We start from the raw sequence: 24,344 nt of genomic DNA on the forward strand, positions 1-24,344 counted from the left end.
ACACATCATAATCACTCAAAGTCTATAGTTTACATTAGAGTTCATTCTTGGTGTTGTGCGTTTATAGGTTTGGATAAATGTACATTGACATGTATACATCATTATAGCATCATACAAGAGTATTTTCACTGCATTAGAAATACTCTGTGCTCCCAGAAAGGCCTCCTTTAAACTTGGAGATCAAAGTTTCCTGGAATGAGTTCCTAACACTTTTCAGTCTTCCCACCCACTGTGGTTGTGTCCCACTGGTCATAGCTTTGCAGGATACCAGGCCCTGAATATAGCTGCCAGGGCACACTAGACAGGCTGCTTCCACTGGGAACTCAATCCAGTATTTCAGCCCTTCTAGGTCCTCCCTGTCTAAGACCCAAGTCAACCTCCTAACAAGTGGGATTTATAATCCAATGATCCCCAGCCCTAGCTGAATCCCCTGGATAGACAGGAACTGTACTGGAAGAGAGGAGTCCCCAGGACCATGGGTCCTATTCACCACTGCTGGCTGAAGGTCACTAACAGTGAGATGTGTGCACCATCTTATTTCTGCATTTTCTTGGGAAAAGCAAAGCAAGGAACCCCTTGATGAATGTTGACCCTAGATTCCAATCCTCTTCACTCCTGGGAGCAGAAAGTTGAGTGGAAGAGAAGAAACCAGTCCAACTAAAAAATGAAAACAGACTCATACTTATTCTTGCTTTTCTTATCTCAGGAGAGCTTGATTAAAACATCTAATTCAAGATAAAAATAATTTAAATCAGAAACAAGTGTAAAGAAGTCCAAATTTTCCCAAGAAGTCTGTGATAATTATTTGGACATCCCCAGTTCTTATCCCTACCCATATAATTGATCAGCTCCCCCTCCTTCCTCCTCTTTCTCCCCTTCTTCCTCCCCCAATGACCCAGCTTTACTGTTGTCAGAAGCACGTACCTGGTCCACTCTCCACGTCAGTCATAAAACACTTTTTAAAACAAAGCAAGTAGAAGAAACATAGTCTGTGAAACCCACTGCTTTCGGCTTTCATCTGCTCTTTTCCCTTGAGAGCTAGAATGCCATCAGGCTGCTGCCAGGGAACATGAAAGATCAGGTGGACTGATGAGGAGCTGCTGGCTCTGGCCAAGCCCAGAGGAGGACAGAGCCTTGGACCCTTTCTCCGAGGCCGTTCTGTGGCTCCTGGTCGGCCATCAGTCCTGAGGTGGAGCTGCAGGTCACACACCCTGCTATGGGCTCAAACCCCTCATTCCTCCCTTTTCTTCTCTCCCTGTGTGTCCCTCTCTTACATAAACATTCTGGCCCTCACTCATCATCCAGTACTTGGTTCACTTTCATGCCAAGTAACAATGTCCAGGAAGGTGGCTTACTTAGACAAAGGACAAAGGGTTAGGAGATCTAATTGTGAATTAACTTTCCCTGAGAGGTACAGCACAGACACCCTCAGATGCATGAATTTCCTCAGAATCAGTTAGACAAAGCAGACACTAGCAACATTCCTCACCTTCTCCTGTGCTTTACAGTGAAGACATGAGAGAGAAAAAAGTAGGGGCACATAATGAGAGTAAATACGGTAGTAGGTTCATTTGCTAGTTGGAGCTCTGGACTTGGGACTTAGGAGTGCCAGATGGGGGCCATTCAGAGCCTACGTCTGACCTGGACTGAAATGTAGGTGAGAGACAAGATTGGCTCACATCCTAGGAAATAACCCATAACTAGGAAGAGGAAGCACTGCCTTACCTTCAACAGGAGCCACAGCCTCTGCCCAGGCAAATTGTGCTCTACTGCGAAAAGCATAATTTTAAGGTAATGTTCCAGTCTTCACCAAGGCAGCGACTTCAGGGGTACAGAGGTTTTGATTGATCCTTTGTTCCTAGTTATTCAAAGTGGATCCCAAAGGAGAAGTCACAGCAAAGAAGTTGCCACCAAGCAGGTATGGATTTCTTTCTTTCTCTTTTGCTGCGCGCAGACTGCACACCCACCCCCCAGCTCTCTGCAAAAGAAGTGTGGGAGCACAGCTGTATCTTAACATTTGAGAGCAGCATCAGAGAGGGTTGTATATCCCGTTGGCCTTGCTGCTGTTCACATTTCCAGGATGGAAAAAAACATGAAGATAACCATTTAATACAGAGTTCCATTAACCATGCTCCCTGATCATGCAAGTATCTCCTAAAGAAATAATCACAGTGGAAACGTCAATCTTGTATCAGCCACGATGAGTCACACATACAATCGGCCCCCTCTCCGTTGCAGGGCTGGAGTCTCCAGATCCAGAAAATACCAAGGTGCGGGGACTGTGGGAGCTGGGAACGACTCAGCCCTGTTCCTGTAGGCCGCTGAGGGAACTGGCAGCCCTTGGGACCAGGCTGAGACTCGGCAGCAGGAGTCGTAGGGCCTCACCACCTCAGTGAGGGGTCCCTCAGGGGCTTTTCCAAACCAGTCCTAGGGCCGAGTTGGCTTTGGGCCAGTGAGGTTTCTACCTTTACTTGCCAGAGTACACACCTTGTCCCACAGGACAAAAACCTCTCCTACATGTGCTTGTAGAAGCCCTCCTTCTTCCCATACTACAGCCCATCCTGATTGAGGCTATAGTCAGAGGCTTTAAGACAATACCTTATCTGGGGATGGTCAGGAGTCACCTCTGAGGCCACTGAACCTTGATTCAGTGAGTCAGCTGTGACAGGCACTATACCACTCCCACATGGGGTGGTTGTGAGGCTCTGCTGCTGGGAAAGTCAACGGTCAGCACCAAGACAGCCGAGGTGACTGGATTATTTCCACTGGGATGGGCCTTGGATCTCTAATGATATGACCAGAGTCCAAATATTCTAAGCAAGGCTCCAGAGGCTACTACTTACTTAATTAGTTATCTAATAGGAAAGATTAATTTTTCCATATACTGAAAATACTCATTTTTAAAATATACTTGAAAAATATGTGTTAGTTGTATAATGAACAATCTAAACCAGGGATTGGCAAATTATGGCTTACAAGCCAAATCAGAACCACCAACTATTTTGTAAATACAGTTTTATTAGAACACAGCCATGCTCGTTAATTACATATCAACTACAGATGCTTTTGCCTTAGGACAGCAGAATTGAGTAGTTGCAAAAGAGACAGTATAGCCCCCAAAGCTTAAATGTTAATTATCTGGCCCTTTACAGGAAAAGTTTGCCAACTCCTAGTCTCAAACTATCAACTTACTCTTCAATTATTATGGAACAAACATAATGAACAACCACAAAACTGATTAAACTATTGTTAGTAGGTAATAGCTTTTTAAATGGATGTAACACATGATTACTTACTCTTTGTAAAATGATGAATCATAAAGTTAAAAATAGAACTACCTTATGATCCAGCAATTGCACGACTAGGTATTTACCTAAAGGATACAAAAATACTGATTTGAAGGGACACATGCACCCTGATATTTATAGCAGCATTATAAACAATAGCCAAATTGTGGAAAGAGCCCAAATGTCCGTCAACTGATGAATGGATAAATAGGGTATGGTATACATACAATGGAATATTACTCAGCCATCAAAAAGAACGAAATCTTGCCATTTGCAATGACGTGGCTAGAGCTAGAGAGTATTATGCTAAGCGAAAAGAAGTCAGTCAGAGAAAGAAATACCTTATGACTTCAATCATAGGTGGAATTTAAGAAACAAAACAGATGAACATAGCGGGAGAAAAAAGAGAGGCAAACCATAAAATAGACTCTTAACTATACAGAACACACTGAGGGTTGCTTTAGGGGAGGATGGGCTACATGGGTAATGGGCATTAAGGGGAGGCACTTGGGATGAGCACTGGGTGTTAAATATAAGTGATGAATCACTAAATTCTACTCCTGAAACCAATATTGCACTATATGTTAACTAAAATTTAAGTAAAAACTTGAAACAATAAGTAAGTAAGTAAGTAAGTAAGTAGGTAAGAATCAGCATAGATAAAGCTAATCTCCTTAAGCCAAAAGTAACTGCTATAACTAGTTTGGGGTATTTGTTGCCAGTCTCCTCTGCATTCACATACACATATGTGTACTAATAAGCCATTTGTTGTCATATTATTCTCATTCTATTTTTCCATTCAACAAACTTTTCATATCTGTTTTCCATATGGAGACTTTCCACATCCATATGTAGCTCTACCTCATTAACTTTATATGTATTATACATAGATTATGTGCATTTTAATTTTTGTTACTGTGAAATCCCCTCCATAGTGCCTGCACCAATTTATGCTCCCACCAGCAGGGAATGATAGATACTGTTCCTCCACACCCTGATGCTTGCTATTTATTAAGCATTTTCCTGCTTACTAATGTGTCAGTTTGCCAGGCCTAATTTTTTTTTTTGTCGTATTGCCTTTTCTTGGCCTTCCAGAACAATGCAGAGGAATAGTTAAGACCAAGCATAGTCTTAGGGATGATGTATACAGTTATGTGAGTAGTACACTGCACAATTCTAAGGGTACCATTCATAAACCCTTAGAGGTCTTAGGTTTTTTGTCATGTTTCTGATTTTAATTCATTTTTATTTCATGTGTGGACTCCTATTTCTTGGAGACTGCTCTGTCGGACTCTTTGACACAGGAGTGTGTGTGGTGCCTTCTAAGTGGTATGATTTGAAGGGGACTGGGAAGAGTTCCCTATCACCCAATACCTCCTCATCCACCTGCCATACCTTCTAAACTTCTGTGAAACACCAAAATAACAATATCCAACTGGAAATTAAGATAAAGAGATATATTCAAATTGTTCATGTAATGTATGAAACAATTCTCCTGGGTCTCTATGAATGCCAAACTATAAAACCCTAGGCGATAAGAACATTGCACGTGTATGTAAGAGACAGTTCAATCAGAGGTCATTGTGTCCTGTTAAATATTGGAAGATGGTGCAGGGTGTGCTTTTGACTTGGGCTGATACCAGCTCTTGACCCTGATCTGTATCTAGGAACAAATTTTCTGACAGCTTGAATCTGATGACTGTACCCCAGGAAGAACAAAAGCCATGTTTCATTTATGGCTACCTAAAGATAGCAGCTGACTTTTCATATTTGAATTCGTGTAATGTGATCTTTGCTAAGTTCTCTCTGGGTGCCTGTCCCATGTCAGGGCCAAGGAGGGAGTCCTGTGCAATATTTGATCCATTTTTTAAAAAACTTTAAATATATGATCTCATTTTATCCCGGTGACTTTTGTGACAAAAAATGTAACTTACATAGTACATAGTGTATCCATTTGCACTATAGGAAGAATCAGAATAAAGGGAAAAAGAAGTTCAATCACTTGTTGCCTTTGTGCCCTTGGACATACAGCCCCAGTTTCCTCAGTTGTAGACAGTAAGACCTGTCTTGCCCTGCTCAACTGCGGAAAGGCCTCACTCTGCTTACCTCACAGGCACCTCCACATGAGATGATGATTTGGAAATCACTTTGTAACAACAAAACCTGTGTAATAGGAGTTAATAAAATTTTCTACCTTCTCCCTTCACCGAATAAAGCCAAGAGTTTGTAAGCTTCACTGTCAATTCCTTAGAAACCCAATTTTTGTGTAAGTTTCCCTTTACCTGCTTTTTCCCCTCTTTCCCCTCTGGCCAGTTCTGATATATATATACACACACACATACATACATTTCTGATTTTATACATTTATGTGTATAGATACATACATATATCTACACACATAAGATATATTATGCATAAACATATGTGTATTATAATCCTGCTGCTTCTAATAGTTTCCATCCCTAAAATCATGAGTTCTGTATCATTTTCTCCTTCCACTTAGACTCCTTTTGGCTTCAAGTCCAAGTTGCCCATGCTTTCCTCCCCATAATCTTGGTGACCTAGTTCCAAAGCTTTTTGATTTGACTCATTTGAAGATTAAATGTATATTCACCTCCTCCCCACCCCCTTTTCCTTGGAAGGAGCTGTCTCACCCCCAAATGTATATTGACTTTAGACAACAATTTACAAGGCCGGTTATTTCATATGTGTGTTTGATTACTTCCCCCATTTTCTAGAACCCCCAAAATGTTTGAATTGCCATACCCTCTGCCTTCCGCTCAGTCATCTTCTCCATAGTGTCCTTTTTGTGTCCAGCTGATTTTCTGTCTGGGTTAGTTGGATTCCTTAGGTCCTTACCACTCCAAGTGTGGACATAGACCAGCAGCACCAGCAGCATCCAGGAGCATGTGGGAAAGAAGGCACGGGGCCCACCCAAGACCTAGACTAGAATGTGCATTTAACAAGCTCCCCAGGTGATCTGTATTCACTTTAATGCTGGGGAACCTGCTCTGAAATTATATGCACGTGCTCTGGGTTCCCTTAACGTGGAATCTGAAGCAGACGAACAAGACAAGGCAGACAGAAATTTTATCTTTACTGTCGCCGATTTCCAATGTGGTTGGAAAGCTAGGGTCGTTCAAGCTCAAGCGCAGCTGGACTGTGACCTGGTTATCTTTTTATTTCTCAGTGTAGTGCTTTTAACTACTGTTGCTTCTTCTTTCCTTTACTTCTTTAACTCCTTTCCTCCTGCTTCATCTCTGCCCCTGCCGTCTGCTTCCTCACAGCCCTACCTGGCTCCACAGCTGCCTTCTCTGTGTCAGGGCTGCCTGTGCAAGGCAGGACTGAGATATGTGGCCACTCACATCAGTCTACTATTTGGCCTTCCCTTTTAATATTCATTAAATATTTGATCAACATTTATTTAGTGACAAGTCATGTTATTTCATTTATTTAAAAAAATTTTTTTAATGTCTATTTTTCAGAGAGAGACAGACAGAACGTGAGTGGGGGAGGGGCAGAAAGAGAGGGAGACACAGAATCGGAAGCAGGCTCCAGGCTCTGAGCTGTCAGCACAGAGCCCAACGCGGGGCTCAAACTCACAGACTGTGAGATCATGACCTGAGCTGAAGTCGGACCCTTAACGGACTGAGGCACCCAGGTGCCCCACAAGTGATGCTGTTTTAAAAATTTATGGTAAAATACATATAAAATGTACTGTCTTAGCCATTTTTAAGTGTGCAGTTCAGTAATGTTAAGTATATTCATATTGTTGTGCAACCGATCTTTTTTCATCTGATAAAACTAAAACTCTACCCATTAAACAACTCCTTATTCCTCTCTTGCTCCAGCCCCTGGCAACCATTCTCCTACCTTTTTACTTTATTGAGAAATAACTGCAAATAAATTTGTATATATTTAAATGTACAACGTGATGATTTGCTATACATATACATTTTAGAATGATTACCAACATCGGAATAATTAACGCATCCACCGCCCCACACAGTAGACATAGTTAATTAACTGTGTGTGTGCGTGTGTGTGTGGTAAGAATGCTTAAGATCTACTCCCAGCAGCTTTCAAATAAATAATACTGTATTATTAGCCAACTGACTACATTAACAATGCTGTGTTATTAACTATAATGCCTGTACATTGCCGCCATTCTGCTTTCCGTTTCTATGAGGTTAGCTTTTTATTAGTTTAGGTATCTCGTACAATTGGAACCATATAGTACCTCTCCTTTTGTGACTGGCTTATTTCATTAGCGTAATGTCCTTAAAGTTCGTCCATGTTGTAGCCTGTGTCAGAATTCCCTTCCTTTTCAAGGCTGAAAATATTCCGTTATATGTATATACCACATTTTGTTTGTCCATTCATCTGTTGGTGGACACTTTGGTTGCCTCCACCTGTGTTGTGAATAATGCTGCTGTGAACGTGGGTGTGCAAATATCTCTTCAAGACCCGGCTTTCAATCCAGAAGTGGAATTGCTGGATCATATGGTTCTATTTTTAATTTTGAGGGGAACCACCATACTGTTTTCCACAGTGGCTGCACCATCTCCCATTCCCACTAGCAATGCACGAGGGTTCTAATTTCTCCACATCCTTGCCACACACTTGTTATTTTCTGGGTTTGTGACAGCAGCCATCCTAATCGGTGTAAAATGAGGTCCTATTGCATTTCCCTAACGATTGTTGCCGGGCATCTTTTCATATATTTGTTGGTGAGTGATTTTTTTTTTTTCTGATGCAGAAGGTGTATCACGTACTCCAGGGTCAAAATAAGTAATTTATTCTGTGCCATGTTCCAAACCAGACAACTTCTTAGAAGGCATGTTTAAGTGTTTCGATAATATTCTACTCATTCCATGAAAACAGCCCTACACCACACATGATTCTGCTTCTGACTCTGTCTGCTAATTTTAGCAGGTTATTCAGGGTTGTCCAGAGGCTTCTTCTCAGGTGGTTGGCTTCAGTGGCCCAGCGTGACAGGCATACGAGTGCCCCCAATTACTCCACAGGGACTGGTTTGCACGGTCAAGGAGTGCTTAAATCTCTGCCTCAGGGTGATGATGACCTCAGTAGGAAAGGAAACAGCTTATGATTTACTTCATTTCTGATTTGTTCTAGTGACATTTTGATACCCTTTGAATACGGTGGCTCCTTTGTCAGCAGCCCAGTCAGTCAGCCCTTTAAGTTGCTGTGTCTGTATATCTGCATTCAGTGTCACTAGGAGAGGATCTCAATGGGTCACTGGATCACGTGTCCCTGAGAGAGAGCAGTAACCCCATCCTTCACAGGCACCCAGAAAGTCTATGGACCCTTTGTTCAGGTTCCTGGACCTGGTCCAACCCGGAGCCCCTCTGAGGGCGGTTGTGGATGGGGTGGGCCTGCTTAGCATCCTCTTGCTGCGAGGTCAGGCTGGGCGAATTTAGGAGTCTCCTTTATGAGGACAGAGATGGGAGGCTGTGAATACTTGTCTGCAACATCATTTCTTCTCATGTAATTGTCTCACAAATATTGGGATTTTTTCTGACATATCTTGTCTTCTTCTGATGTGAGGGGACAGGGGAGGGGGTAATGCTTTTTTCTACCAAAAGCTTTCCTTGATCTCTGTGCTTAAAAAAAGTTATTTAGTGGGTGTCCTTTCAACACCCCAGATCTGACTTTAACTCCCACACTGCTGCCAATCCCTTCTCTTCGAGCCAGAGTCCACTCTTGCCCCTTCAGAGTTACCAGACAGAAACAGAAGCTTCAATCCTTGTCACTGAAGAAGATTAAAGAGTTAATGGTGCAGCAGGGAGGCAGGAGAGGGTCAACCACAGGCGAAGCAGTCCCACTGTGCCCGATCAATGGAAGGGGCCTCTCTGAAGACTTCCTGTTTTGCCATTTTTGTCAAGGCATTTGGGCCTGACCTCAGCATCAGCCTATAACACAGAGAAGACTGAGCAGCGAAGGCTCTGCCGGCCGGTCTGAGATGTGGTCCCTCCTGGAGACACCAGCAAGTTGTGTAGCTTAGTTTACAGGAGCAACAGAACCAGAGAAGAGATTGATTTTAGCTAATGAAGCTTAAACTTCTGGGCCCCTTACTTACATAGGCTCCTTCCCACAGTCATGTGTTTTTGTAACATTTTCAAAAGGAAGATATTTAAGCATGGTTGTTTTGAGACGATTTCTACTCCACTGTCCTATTTCCCCTGAAGTCAGGGGTTGATGGAAGTCAGCCATGGGCTCATTGGAGATTAGTTTAGGGGCAGCTGAGTTGGGGATACGTGTAGTTTGGGTGTATTCACATGGTGGTGGTTACTTGAGTGTGAAGTTGAGTTACTGCTACCCATCCAGTGTAGCAATGGGTCCCAGGAATGCCCCACTCTGCTGCTCGTCCACTATCACTGCAGGTGGCCAGCACAGGCTAAAGGAGGGGAAGGAGGTTTGAAATGTGTGGAGCCAGAACCTAGACCGTGCAAAATTCTTCCCTATATGAACATTTATACGAAAGAATTTTGATAGAGGTCTTCTTAAGTTTGACAACAATCCTCAGCTAGATGGGAAGATGAAAAATTTTCCCGTTATCATAATAAAAAGCAAATTTTGACCAGTGATGCTAGAGGGAAAACTTTTTTATAATCTTTCTGTTCTTGGTATAAAAAATGACATTACAAAATCATTGTTATTTGAGGGGAATAATTTGCTTTCTATTGCTGCTACAATATTACCACAAACTTGGTGGCTTGATATAAAATTTATTATCTTATAGTTTCAGATGTCAGAAGTCCAAAGTCAGTATCACTGACTGAAAATCAAGGTGTTGTCAGGCTGGTGCCTTCTGGAAGGTCTAGGGGAGAATCTGTTTCCTTGCCTTTTCCAGTTTCTAGAGACTGCCCAGATTCCTTGGCTCATGGCCCCTTCCTCCATCTTCAAAGCCAGCAATGTAGCATCTGAGACCACATCTCAGACCAGCCGGCAGAGACTTCGCTGCTCACTTTTCCACTGTCACATCTCTTCCTCTGACCAAACCCAGGAAAGTATCTCTGATCTTCAGGATTCATGTGATTAGATTGGGCCCACACGGTTACTTCTGGATAATCTCCCTATTTGAGGTCTGTACCCTCAATCACATCTGTAAAGACCCTTCTGCCATATAAGGAAGCACATTCACATGTTGTAGGGATTAGGACCTGGATATCTTTGGGGGCCATTATTCTGTTTCCCACAAAGGACAATATTAATATTTGTAATTCATTGTGATTTCCTTTCTTAATCTTTCTCACAAATACATATTCTCTTTGGTACCTAATTATGTATTTGCAATGAGTATTCTTTTTCTTGAAGAAGACCCCCTCCAGTTGTAGAAGCCTCAGACCCCACATAATCTAACTACTGCCCACCTCTACTTGCCCATTGACTAAGTTGAGAATTTGGTGAACTTTCCTCCACACCAGCTGGGCAGAGTCTGTCCTTGGCTGGGTGGTTCTGCTCATGGACCAGCGAGGGAGCCAGGGAAGAGCAGGAGAGGATAGTGCCCTTGTCTCACACGGTGACCCTGGAGAATCACTTACTGAGCAGAGTGCAGCGTGTGGACGTGCAGGAAGGGACACCCTGGTGGAGGCGGAGCTCCGGGGGTGCATATGGAGGGCAGTGGAAGAGCCTCTGAACCGCTGGACTGGGAACTTAGTGAATGCCCTGCTTTGGCAACTGCCATGGTGCTCTTCTCAACAGAAGCAGGGCACCCAGTCCACTCTTTCCCTCCTGTTTGTGAATCCAAGACCATCATGTGCAGCTTTCTCTGGGATTCTTTTCTGGTCCCAGTATTAACCGAAGTCTCTCTTGCTCCTTCCATAGCAGATACTTAACTCACGTTTCCTTTAGAATTTCCCTCCACTGTCGCCTTGGGATGCATCACTCTCCTTCCTTTCTCTCTCCCCAAGTTCAGGCTTGTCTTCCCTGTAGCACCATTTTCCAGCATGCTCAGATTACCAAGCCATGGAGGAACAGGTGCAATGCCCAGAGCAAACACAACTGGATTCAATCGAAACTGCGTATTTAATTAGTCTTATTAAACTCACATGAAAGAGAGATGTGGCTGACATACCAGTCACCAAGTTATTGTAATTTTCCTGTCTACAGGGCACCATGCTGTAAGGACTGATGTAAGGGGGGAGTAGGGAAAGAATTGCAGGCATCAGCTGGCACACCCATCCACCCCAGGTCAGATCTATTTCTAACAAAACTCTAGGGGTTCTGTTTCCATTATCTCTTGCCATGTAACAACCTCCCCAAAACTTACTCCCCCAAACCAGCCACCATTTTATTTTCTGTCATGATTCTGTGTTGGCAGAGCTCAGTCAGGAGTTCTGCTCCACATGACATCAGTAGGACACTTAACTAGGCTGGGACGTCCACAAGCACTTGTTCAAATGTCTGGGGCTTGATGGGGATGACTGGAAGGCTGGGGCAGCTGGGTCTTTGTCATCTGGTCGTGTCAAAGTTTTCCCTCTTCACATGGCCTCTCCGCATGGTCCCTTCAGGGGGTGATCACCCCAGCGGCATAGCTAAACTTTCTCACATGGTGGGTTAGGACTCCCCAAAGGGCAGAAGCAGAGGCTACCAGGCCTTGTGGCTTTGGCCCAGGACTGGCACAGTGTCACTTCTGACGACTCTACTGGTTAAAGCAAGTCACAGGCCCTCCCGGATTCCTCACAGGAAAGGATGGCACTAAGGTGTGGCCCCCAGGAGGGGTGGTTTTGGGAAGCATAGGTTTTTGGGAGCATAGCTGTCACAGGGTCTCTAACTGGGGCTTCCTGACCACATGAGAGACTGAACTGCAGAATGTACAAGATCTGTCTAGTTAACAGTAAGCTTAGGCCAAAGTAAAAGTTACACAAATGCTCTGAAATGAGTCTCTGGCATTAATCCTAATACCCCCTCATTACGGAACTGGAGAATGTATCAGTCAGACACAGCATAAGTAAAAGCCTCCTCCCCTTTGTCCCTTTGCGAACAATTCTTTGTGTAATTCTGCTGTAAGTTGTTTTTGCTGGCTCTTGTTCAGGCTGCTGTGTTCGTCTCTGGTTCATGATTTGTGAGTTTTTGCTCGTATTTCTTGAAAACTACTTGTATGATTCTTTGTGCCGAGGTGGAAAGTGGTTCCTCTAGAGAGGAGTGTGTCTGCCTCTGAGGGTGTCTGGGAACACTGCCCACCCAAAAGCTCTTTAAATCGAATCCTTGGCTTCAGGTTTTTGGGAACACTCTGCATACACATTTTGTCAGCAGGCCCATTTGAGGTCAGGGTTATGATTTGAAAAATCAGGGCAGATTCTGTGCACACCGGTTCAGTTCAAGTTTCTGTCAGCCTATTTTATTTGCAGTTTTCTGGAGGGTCGGGGCTGCAGGACAGATTAATTTCTAATTCGTCCTTACAGGTGAAACTGCTTGCTGTCATCTGTCATGCTGTTGGAAACAGAAACTCGAGTGTTGAATTTTTTTTTTTAATGTTTATTTTTGAGACAGAGAGAGACAGAGCATGAACGGGGGAGGGTCAGAGAGAGGGAGACACAGAATCCGAAACAGGCTCCAGGCCCCGAGCTGTCAGCACAGAGCCCGACGCGGGGCCCGAACTCATGGACCGCGAGATCATGACCTGAGCTGAAATCGGACGCCTAACCGACTGAGCCACCCAGGCGCCCCTCAAGTGTTAAAATTTTACTAAGGTTTTATTTGGGGTTTAGAAAAGGCAGCGTCATCTGTGGTGTGGCAGCCTTTCAGAATCAGTGCGCAGAGAAGCTTTTGAGAGGAGTCGTGAACGGGACAGCTCCCCATTTCTGCTCACCGTCCTCTGTGCTCGTTCTAAGTACAGAATCCAAGTCACGCTGTCCGGGTTCAAGCTGCCTGGGGCGAGCCTCTTGAACACAGCTCTATTAATGGGTACAAGTTCTTTGATTATTCACTCATGTCCCAGCTTGACTGAGACCTGGGCCATTTTCTTCCTGCTTCCTGAGCCTGGCTCCTCTCTGTCTTTCTCCCCATTTGCTTGGTTACTCAGTTGAAATCCCTCTTTCTGCACAGCTTTTAAGCTTTCTCTGGGAGCTTGGGCCACAACATGCCTGAGAGACTGTCTCCCTCGGGTCTCCCTAGTCCCAGAACCATCTCCAGGAAGTGGCCTGTTCTATGGGCCTTTGACCAGATCATGGGCTCCTAATCTTAGTATATTCTGTAACTCAACCCAGATAGCCTTTTCTTTTTCCTTCTCATCTCTTCTCCTTCCCCTTCTCTCTCCATTGTGCTTGCTCAACGTGCCAGGGCCCTATTATTGTATACACAATGCCATGGTTACATCTCTCTTGATAACAAGTCTAACCCACCCTCAAATCTTCCACCTGGGGTCAGCTCTTGGGTCCACAGAACCACACGTGAGCGACCACAGTGAGGACTGCCTCAGCATGTCTCTGTCCAGCCCTTTCGTTCCCTGTGGTTTTTTCACTTGTAGCCCAAGAGGCCCGGCAGCCAACCTGGAGGAGAGACCTGGAGAAAGCTGGAAACATGCTGCCCTTATGCACTGCGAAACAGCAGATTCAGCTCCTGGGGAGCCTGCCGTCAGCGCACTTGACGGAGATGGGGGTCCCCAAATCTGCCGTGTATGCGGGGACAAGGCTACTGGCTACCACTTCAATGTCATGACATGTGAAGGATGCAAGGGCTTTTTCAGGTAGTTACCTGCCAACATTTGCCCACCTGCCACCTCCGACACTGGGTCATGTCTGATGGGGTTCTGCGTTACCCGCTGGGCACTGCTTCACGGCCTCAGCTTGACCTATCTCCCGGGAGTGTGGGTCAGTGGCCCATTCAAAAGCCTCCTAATGTTTCAAGAGAGCCATGACTATCTCAGGGGAATTCATCTTCCATCTTCCTACCCTACGTGGGAAAGGGCCCCTCTCATTAAGATATACCTTTGTTTCTCCATGTGTTCTTGAATAAAATGGAGAATCAGTTCATAAAAGAGGAAAGCCAAACTGCAAGTACTCAAACCAGCTTTAGGGAGTGGCTGTTAAGTAAAGAATGGCATAAAAGAAAAGAACAGTAGGACAAAGCAATCTCATCTAGAAGCAGGCAAATGGGGAGGTCCGAAAAAATTAAAGATTAAGAAGTTCCAGGCCAGAGCAAGACAGGCCTGGACAGAAGGGCTCACATTGTTCCAAGTGAAGAAAGAGTGAGGCCAAAGCTCCATGCAGGGCTCAGATGGGAGGAAGAGCAGCTGACCAGGAAAGCAGAGCCAGAGAGAGAATGTGTGAGGAGGGATTCCCAGTCTGCCCTCAGGGCCAGGTATGTACACAGCAGCTCCCACCTAGGGGCCCGCTCGGGACCCTCCTGAATTCTCAGGACAGCCAGCCTGACTTGGTCCTCTGCAGAGTTCTTCCTGGTGGCCGGACATGTGAATGGACATGGACCCCAGAGCCAGGACCCACCCTAGGATCCCTAAGATGGGCCGCCAGTCAGCATGTCGTGGGTGGGGGGCCAGAACGCACGGGGGGGTTGGGGGGGGGGGACTTCCAGGAAGGCCCTGAGGCAGCTCCGCATCTCCCAAGTGAAGAAGCACGGGCTTTGGGGCTGACGTGGTGAAGCCTGAGCTGCTCTCAGGTCCCACGGGGTGAGGCGTGGCCAATGCCCGTCAAGGGCACCCGTGTTCCAGCGAGAAATGAACGTGGCGTTGTACGGATTGTAGCGGAGTCCAGAGTGAAATGTAGCTTGGAGCCCCCCAGCCTGGGAAGCTTGGGTATTCCCCGAACCTACCTTTTGCTCTTTGTTCTCTCACAGGAGAGCCATAAAACGCAACACCCGGCTGAGGTGCCCCTTTCGGAAGGGCGCCTGCGAGATCACCCAGAAGACCCGGAGACAATGCCAGGCCTGCCGCCTCCGCAAGTGCCTGGAGAGCGGCATGAAGAAGGAGAGTGAGCGGCGGGAAGTGCCTTGGGCGGATGTGGGCTGGGGTGCACGGGCACTGAGTCTGGGGTGGGGGGGCAAGTAGGAAGGGAGCGTGGGGACGTGTATGAGCACGTGTACAGACATGCACCGTGAGCGTGCACGGGTCAGCACGTGGCCTGGGTGCCGCAGGCAAAGTCGGGCAGAGCTTGTGGGCCATCTGCCCGCACCACCACGGGCCCTTGCTGGAGGGACTTGACGGGTGCAGGGCATCTTTATTCTCTGCTCCGGCAGGTGTGGTGGGCATCTCATGCTCCCCTCAGGTGCCCTTGCATGATTCTTTTTGTCCCCTTCATAAGTGCCCTAATGGTGTTTTAGCAAAATTGGGCAAGGTGATTTTGGGAGAAGGAAGTCAGAGACCCATGGTGTGATATGACCTCCAACCTTCCAGCAGCGGGTGCCCATCAGCCTCCCAAACCTGGTGTCCTACAGAGGAACTGTTTGCAGACAGGTGCCAGAGGATGCTCTCATTCTACCTGCCAAGCTTTGGTGTTATAATTGTGTTCCCAGGTCACTGAGTTCAAAGCTAATCGGGAAAAGGCTGGAAGCTTCTAGTGTATATTTTTCTCCACTCGTCACAGAGTAGGCAGCCTCTTTCAGGGGACAAGTTCCCTGGGCATGTGGACAGAAAGCAAGTCTCTCCCCTGGCTGTCCCTGCTGTTCCTCACACCAACCCCACATCTTTTCTCTGCACACATAAGTGGGCTCCAGAAATCCACGGAAGGCCCTAAGGCTCCAGGCTACATAGGAAGTGGCTGGAGTTGATATTTCTTGCTAAGCAGTGGTCCCAGCTCGCTAGGGTCTTGGAGACCCAGATACCTTGGGGGACTCTGAGGAGTCTTATTGGTATCTAATCCACCAAGAAAAAAAATACTATCAAGTGCTACTGACCACTTATTACGTGCCAGGAGCTCTGTTAGGCATTTTCCACCCAATGCCTCATCGAAGCAATGGTGTGAGGTGAGCATTGCCACTCCATATTATGAAGAAGGAAACTGAAGCCAAGAGCCGGTAAGGAGCTTGCTCAAGGTCACGGCTAGTAAATGGCAAAGCTGTCGTGCAAACCCAGCACCTTCTGATTCTGCGGCCCGAGTTCTTCCCACCGTTCTACAATGTCCCAAAACCCACTGCTGTGCACAGCACACCAGCTACACCTCATTCTCTCCCCTTATGCAGGGGAGCCCACAGTCTGGGAAAGGCGGGGGTTTTGTCACCAGCACATCCCCTCCTGCTGTCACAAAGTGCAGCCAAGCTCTAGCAGGTGCTTGCACTTGCTTCTGGTTATCCCCGCAGTGATCATGTCGGACGCGGCTGTGGAGCAGAGGCGGGCCTTGATCAGGAGGAAGAAGAGAGAACGAATGGGCACTCAGCCCCTGGAAGCCAAGAGTCTGACTGAGGAACAGCAGACAATGATCAGAGAGCTGATGGATGCTCAGACGAAAACCTTTGACACCACCTTCTCCCACTTCAAGGATTTCCGGGTATGAGGATTTCCAGTTGGCTCAGCCATTATGCTAGCTCTTCAAAACCCCAGTCTTGTGCCCAGGGGTTCTCAAAGAGTGGCTCCTGCCCCAACAGCAGCAGTGTCCCTTGGAAATTGTTAGAAGGCCAGTTCTCAGATCCTCCCAGACCTGCTGAGTCAGAAACTCTGAGGGAGGGCCCAGCAGTCAGTGTTTTGACAGGAACACCTAGGTGATTCTGACACAAGTTCAGGTTTGAGAATTTCTTTTCTCTCCCTCCACAGCAGGTAGCAATTGGGTCTGAGCCATAAATAGAGTTTTGGAAAGCTGAGTAGCCCCAGGGCTGTTGGCATTCAGGGCTTTATGAGGACAGGGTCAGGACCATGGGGGTGGCATTTGTGACGGGTTTTACAGATTTAAGAAACATTTGTGACCCCAGTAACATTAGCCATGTTTGATCCCAGTGTCCCCCTCCTCCTCTGTGCTCACAAGTATTTTGGGTGGCCTGCTCCATTCAGAGAGCTGGAAGTCAGTGGCCCCAGAAGTCTGTTATTTCTTTCTTTCTGTTTTTTTAATGTTTTTATTTATTTTTGAGAGATAGAGACAGAGCGTGGACAAGGCAGGAGCAGAGAGAGAGGGAGACACAGAATCCAAAGTAGGCTCCAGGCTGTCAGCACAGTGCCCAACACGGGGCTTGAACTCACAAACCACGAGATCATGACCTGAGCCAAAGTAGGACACTCAACCTACTGAGCCACCCAGGCGCCCCAGAAATCTGTTCTTTCTATCTGTAGCTCCCAGAACCTCTTCCTAAGTCAGGCATGCTTGGAACACACCCATAGGTGGAGACCCCTTACTTCCTACTGGGAAGAGAGCAAACTCATTTCAGACCAGACAGGATGTGAGGGAACATGGACAGGCAGATCGAGAAAGTGCACCACCCGACAGTGGAAGCCCAGAGAGAAGAAACAAGTGCTCTGTGTGTGTGTGTGTGTGTGCGTGTACGTACCTGCTGTTGTGCGTCCTCTCAGGCTGCAGCTGTGGCTGTGCACACCCTCTGGGCCTGTGTGGAAACCTGTTTGGGAGAATACATGCCATCTCTCTTGTCCTCTCTTCACCTCCTGGCTCCTGTCCCAGCTGCCAGAAGTGCTCAGCAGTGGCCCTGGGATTCCGGAATCTCTGCAGACTCCATCGGGGGAAGACGCTGCCAAGTGGAGCCAGATCAGGGAGGATCTGTGCTCACTGAAGGTCTCTCTGCGGCTGCGGGGGAAAGATGGCAGCGTCTGGAACTACAGACCCCAAGCTGACAGCAGTGGGAAAGAGATCTTTTCCCTGCTGCCCCACATGGCTGACATGTCAACCTACATGTTCAAGGGCATCATTAACTTTGCCAAAGTCATCTCCCACTTCAGGTAGGACACAGGAGCTGGGTGAACGGTGTGGAAAGGAGCAGGCAGTGGCTAGCAGGTTCAAAGGGTGAAGGGTAGATCCCTCTGCATTTGGGAGCCCACAGACCCTCCTTTATCTCTACCAGCCCTGCCCCCACCTCCCCCCCGCCCTGAAGCACCTGGTACTGCTGGGAAGTGGAGGCCTCACCCTCTGGCTCATTAGCTTTAGACTGCGGGCCTGCTATGTAACCCAACTGTGCCTCAGAGTTATCCTCTGCTAATAACGCCCACTGCAAGGCTGTTGTGTGAAATAAGAAAACATCTTAAGAGCATCCAGCACATACATGGTGGGCATTCAGATAGTAAATCTCTTCCCTATTGCCCTGCAAAAGGTCAGGAGTTGACCATCTCAAGTTGATGGTTCAAGAACAAAGAAGGAGTAGGAAGGAAAGGGAAGGAAGTCCAGAGGGAGAAAGGGAGAGACAGGAACAGACACCAAGAGAAGGTTGTGAAGGTCATGAGGAAGAGGGGTGGTCCTGAGAACCAAAGCCTTGGGCTCCCCACAGCTAGGTATGGGGACAATGATGGACAACTGAGGTTGGCAAGAACCCCTGTGACCTTCTGGTGTGGTGGCAACCATGGCCCCATGATATGTAGTCTGTCAGGTCTGGACAGGCATATTCTTCAGTCCGAGCACTGGTCTTGCCAGGCCTGGTGAGCTACAGCTGAGTCACACATACAAGAAGCCCCTGATTCCATCAGTAGGTAGAGTTTAGGTCATATTCCAGGACCCCACCAGTTCCCCTTGTGGCCCTGTGGGTGACACACAGGCCTTATTTAATGGGGTGGCCACCGGTCAGATTGTAGCAAATTAGGGCAAGGGAGTAGGGAGAAAGGCCTACTTGCATGTGTGGATCTCGCAGATCCCCACTGACATCTGATGTCCCACAATTTAACATCAAGGTGTGAGGTTACTTGCCATTTCTTGTGACCACAGTTGTGAGCACAGTCACCCTTGGAGGTACACATTACTGTCACCTTCATTCTACAAATAGAAAACTGAGGTTCACCCCGGTCACGGAACTTGCACAGGGTCACAGTTAATCAGAGAGGCCAGATTTGGAAGCAAAGAGCACAGAGTTCAAAGCCAGCTGCTTGCCAGGTCGTGAGCCAGGCACTGGGAGACTCGAGAGAATAGGATCAACTTCCTGAAATTATGGATCTAAAAGAAGGGAGGTGGTGCAAAAAACAAGGGACTGGATTTCCGATGAGACCAAAGCCAGGCCGAGGGCCCCCTCAAGAGCCAGCCTGACTGTCCTCCCTCTTGGGGTCCTACTGGGAACAGCCCTCAATGGGGAGCTGAGGGGTGGGCCTCTCAGATTGGGAGGTGTGTCAGTCTATCCAGGAATGTCAGAGGTGGCCAGAGTGGCTAGGCCCGTATCAGTGTTGGGAGCAGGGCTTGCGGCATCCAGGCTGCCTGGAGAGAAGTGGCAGAAATTAAATCTAAAACAGACAGCAAGAAGCAAATATTCCTGCTGCATGGGACTCATGCACTGGAGGGGGTGGCAGAGAGGAGTGATCTGCTCAGCTGCCGTGAGGGGAGAGAGTGGAGGCAATCCAAAAGCCAGGATTCCTCATGGGGCCAGGGCCCCTGCTACCTTCCCCTACCGGATTTCTGCATGATGGGAGGGGGCTGGCCCATAGACCCCGTGTGGAAGCTGGCGCCCCCCCATCCTTGCTGCCAGGGACCTGCCCATAGAAGACCAGATCTCCCTGCTGAAGGGGGCCACCTTTGAGCTGTGCCAACTGAGATTCAACACAGTGTTCAACGCAGAGACTGGAACCTGGGAGTGCGGTCGGCTGTCCTACTGTTTGGAGGACACTGCAGGTGCCAGACAGATGCCTGCCCCCAGGGCAGAGGGAGGGAAGGACAGCCCAGGGGGAGGGGAGGAGCCACACCAGGATCTGGGCATTTGGAACCAAGACCTTGGTGAGGGGAAGTCTGGGTCAGCTTCCTGAGGAGTTTGCTTGCCCTTCATGCCACACTCACCCACAGGTGGCTTCCAGCAGCTTCTCCTGGAGCCCGTGCTGAAATTCCACTACATGCTGAAGAAGCTGCAGCTACATAAGGAGGAGTATGTGCTGATGCAGGCCATCTCTCTTTTCTCCCCAGGTGATGACCCCACCTGGCCTATGCGGCCACTTCCGCACCGCCCCCCCCCTCCCCCACCCCTGGCTTGCTCACACACCCCCTGGCTTAGCTATAGGAGGCAGCAACACCCCCAACCCCCAAATCCCCCACCCTCCCCAGGGTGGGTCGCAACCAATGAATCGCCTTGCCCCCCAATTGCTGCTTGGCCAGGACCGGGACCCTGGTTGGTTTTTCCATGGGTCGGTGGGGTGATAAATAGCCCTCCCAGTGCTACCCTTACTTCCTGGCCTGGGTGCCTCTGACTCTGGAAGGTGGTTGGCTGGCACTTTGCCCTCTCTGGGCGGAAATGAGCTTGTCTTCACCCCCCACTGCCTTGCTGGCACCACACGGCCTTCCCCTCCCCACCAGACCGCCCTGGTGTGGTACAACGCAGTGTGGTGGACCAGCTGCAGGAGAGATTTGCCATCGCCCTGAAGGCCTACATCGAGTGCAATCGGCCCCAGCCTGCCCACCGGTGAGCAGCAAGCAGGGAGGGTGTGAGGGGGTCCCTTCAGCAGCCCCATCCTCCAGTGCCCCGACCCCTCCCCCGGCCTCTCTGGGAGGGCAGACTGGAGCCACTCCTGGGGCAGCCTCTGATTGCTGGGGCTTTGGGGCCCTGCTCCGTGACCTCCAGTGAGGCCTCCTGCCCAGTCAGCCTGAGCTTCAGCCCAACTAGAGAAACCTGAGGAGGGCCAGAGGCCATGCCCAGCCATGGACATTGCTCCCTGGCTCACATCTGCCCTTTTACGCTCCTGTCAGTCAGGGACGGGAACAGCCAGGAATTCTCCTGAGGCTCCTACGGGGTCTTCTAGCAAGAGCCAGCAAGAACTGCAATGATAATAAAGATAACCAGGATAACAATAATGATGATAATAAGAAATACATTTGTATTGAGAAGTGTCAGCCCTGGTACCAAGCAGTCTGCATGTATTGTCACCTTTAATCTTGAGAATAGCCCCATGGAGTGGGTGCCACCACTGTCCTGCGAGGGACTGGAGCCTCAGGGTCCAGAGCCAGCTGGGTTGGATCTGGAGCTAGCCCCAGGTGGATAAGTCCATGGCCCACACCTCTAGGAACAAACCCAAGCAAACAGGGTAGGAAACTTCTTGGTTTGTTCTGGTCACAAGCAAAGGAGGAAGCAAAGCTCAGGGCTTCACCAGATGGGGGTTTCCATCCCCTCAGCAGTCTCCATGACCTGGTGCCCGAAGGCCTCGGCCTTGAGGGGTGAAGGCCTGTACTGGGGATGTTGGCTGAGCCTAAAACCTCAAGTCCTTACTTGGCCTGCTTCAACTTTATTTTGAGCTCAGCATCTGGGATGCTGGGGGTGACCAGATCTAGATTTGCTTGGTCCTCCCCTGTATGGAGCCAGGAGGCATCATGTGGAAACTAAGGCATAAGGTTTGTCTGAGACACTAGATACCAGGCTAGATGCAGCAAGGATCTTCAGGGCAGCCTGTAGTCCCTGCCTCCACAACTACTCCATTTGGTCCTGACCCACAGCCATTAGCCAAGGCAGTGATTTCTCCCCAAGATTGCCTTATGTACTTGGCCCCTGCAATGCCCGGATTTTCCCATGGAAATGTCTGTCTACAAGGACTCAAGCCCCATGCATTAAGGGCAAGTGGAGAGTGCAAATCCACACCTCAATCCCCCCAAGGCTTTTCTGCCCTTTTCTTCCACAGACTAAGGGAAGCTTCAGGAATTCAACTGAACCTTATCTCTTGGCTTGCCTGAGATGTTCTGAGATTAACACCTCCAAACTTGTGCAACTTCAAAGCAGTCCCAGGGTTGGTGGATGGGGACAAGGGTGGGCTGTACCCCCAACTTTTCCTCTGGCTGGTCTGCAGGTTCCTGTTCCTGAAGATCATGGCCATGCTCACCGAGCTCCGCAGCATCAATGCCCAGCACACCCAGCGTCTGCTGCGCATCCAGGACATACACCCCTTTGCTACCCCCCTCATGCGGGAGTTGTTCAGCATCACGGATGGCTGAGCAGCTGCCCCTTGGACGAGCCTCCATGGGGCAGCCAGAGCCCTCGGAGCTGCCATTCCTGGGGCTAGATAGATGGATACGGCTGAGAGCTGACAATGCCTTACAGGTCCTGCCTCCCCGGGGAATGCACAACCACCCTTCCGACAATGCTGCCTGGCATTCTTCAGGAAGGGGATAAGGGTCTCCCCAGCATGGAGAGTGAAGCCACATAGACACTTTGATGAAGAGTGCACTGGCCTATAGGTTGGGCCCGTCCAGAGGCGAGATCACCCTCCCCTTAGAAATGGCCCTGTGGTCTGGGGATTTAGTGTCATGGTGGGAGAGGGGAAGAGGTGACTGGGACTGGACCATCTGGGAGTCTATGCTCGCACCCAAGTTCGTTAGCTTCTTGGATGTTTCCACTGCTATAAGTATCCCTGTCTTTCCCACCCCACTCATTCCCAACCTGCAGCCTCTTGTCCTGAGCTGTTCAGTGAGTCCCAGGCCTGTGTTCATCAGCAGGTGCATTTGTGTCTGTGAGAGAAGCCTGAAGGCCTGTAGCAAACGGCAGAAGCTTGTCATGACTTCTGTGTCTATTCTTCCTTCTTTCTGGGCACCTCATTCTGTGTCTCTGCATCCATTCAAACACATTAGTAAGCACCAACAGTTTGCAGCTCGCTGTGGGGTATACAATTCTGACTCAGACATGGTTCCTGACCTTCAATACTTTCAAATTCAATCTAACAAAGCAGAAACACAAATAGCTTTGATCAAAAGCAGTGATAATTGACATAAGAAACACAAGGAATTTCTGTGAATGCCATGTGGGGTTCTGCATGCACTTGAGGACCCAAGTGAGGGACCTCTGGAACGTGTGTTCGTGGGACCGAACTGGCTATGTGCATATGTGTGTGCCTTGGTGTAGGTCTGCTCCGCATATGGACTGGGGCTTGGCTTTTCTCCTGAGGCTGGAACACAGGGGTGCTTTGTGTGACAAGGCTACACTGGCAGGCAGTTAATAAACCGTCTAGATACACATGCACCGTATGTTCCTGTTTACATGTCTATTTTGAAAGCTACAGAGTATGAAAGTGCGTTGTTTATAGCCATTTTGACTAAAAATGTTTTTGCCCTTTGTGCAAATTATATTTTGACTAATTTCACAAAAGGCATTCTATACCCAAGGACAGGCTTAGCAAATAGGTTCCTGAGTTTAGTGTCAAATAAAGGCAAGAGGACTGAAATAACTTTTGGCTAGAGATGTAAACCTTTTTTTGCCTTTTTTTCTGGGGGAGAAAGAAATGTGGAGGTGGGAAAATAGAAGTATTATTATATATTTCTTTACTACTTATTTTTACTATTGCCTTTTACACATCTAAAGGCTATTGGTGTAAAAACATAAAAATGATTTCACCTGGTTTGCTCACGATTATTCCATGTAAAAACCATATAAAAATGCTACATTTCCCCAATTGTGTGTGTTTGTGTACATATATATATATATATATAAATTTTAAATGTAGTAATTGAATTAATTTTAAATGTCTAATGTTTTGATGCAAATGAAGCTGTAAGTGTTATAACTGAATTTTGAGGAACAGATACTTATCATTTTACAAGAAGGTGGCCAAACTTTGAGAACATAAGAAATCACTGATACTATAAATCAAGCAAGCATATTTCTTTCCACCCCTCCAGACTTATCAGCCTCTTCTGCATCAAGGATATAGAACACACTCATTTTTAGAAAAGAAACTGAGGAAAAAAGAGCTCCTCTCTCCAGATACAATGAATACAGATTTTGTTCCCGGGAATTTTGTCTAATTATACTCTTTTGGAAATATAAATTTCATTCAACTGTATTCATAAATCACATGCATCTCCTCTTCCCCCATTGAAATAATTTTGAGTGTGCTATGAATTCAAGAGCCCGGAACAGTTGTTAAATGTAGGCTACAGTAAGGTGAAATTAAGATGAGATGTAAACTCCCATGTGCTCATATTGATCTTAAAAATATGTGGGCAGCTGAACGGATATGAACATAGGAGCTATGTATATTATAAA

General features: G+C 47.6%; 1 protein-coding gene across 4 annotated transcripts; it reads left to right on the forward strand.

Annotated features, from left to right (window-relative positions):
- The first annotated feature begins 1,609 nt into the window (after positions 1 to 1,609).
- On the forward strand, positions 1,610 to 23,302 carry NR1I2 (nuclear receptor subfamily 1 group I member 2). Of its 4 annotated transcripts, XM_060639885.3 has the most exons (11): positions 1,610 to 1,791; positions 1,863 to 1,918; positions 10,162 to 10,393; positions 13,780 to 13,998; positions 15,105 to 15,238; positions 16,563 to 16,750; positions 17,867 to 18,141; positions 19,863 to 20,005; positions 20,174 to 20,290; positions 20,678 to 20,783; positions 22,156 to 23,302. In XM_060639885.3, the coding sequence occupies exons 4-11, from the start codon at positions 13,844 to 13,846 to the stop codon at positions 22,298 to 22,300; spliced, it is 1,263 nt and encodes a 420-aa protein (XP_060495868.1). In that variant the 5' UTR covers positions 1,610 to 1,791; positions 1,863 to 1,918; positions 10,162 to 10,393; positions 13,780 to 13,843; the 3' UTR covers positions 22,301 to 23,302. The 4 variants fall into 4 exon arrangements, with proteins under 4 accessions (XP_060495868.1, XP_060495865.1, XP_060495869.1 ...); XM_060639882.3 differs by having other exon boundaries at positions 1,610 to 1,918; XM_060639884.3 differs by lacking the exon at positions 10,162 to 10,393 and having other exon boundaries at positions 1,611 to 1,791.
- The last annotated feature ends 1,042 nt before the right edge of the window (positions 23,303 to 24,344 follow it).

The sequence above is a fragment of the Panthera onca genome, chromosome C2 (genome assembly GCF_046562875.1).
Source record: "Panthera onca isolate mPanOnc1 chromosome C2, mPanOnc1 haplotype 2, whole genome shotgun sequence".
In the NCBI taxonomy this organism is placed as follows: domain Eukaryota; kingdom Metazoa; phylum Chordata; class Mammalia; order Carnivora; family Felidae; genus Panthera; species Panthera onca.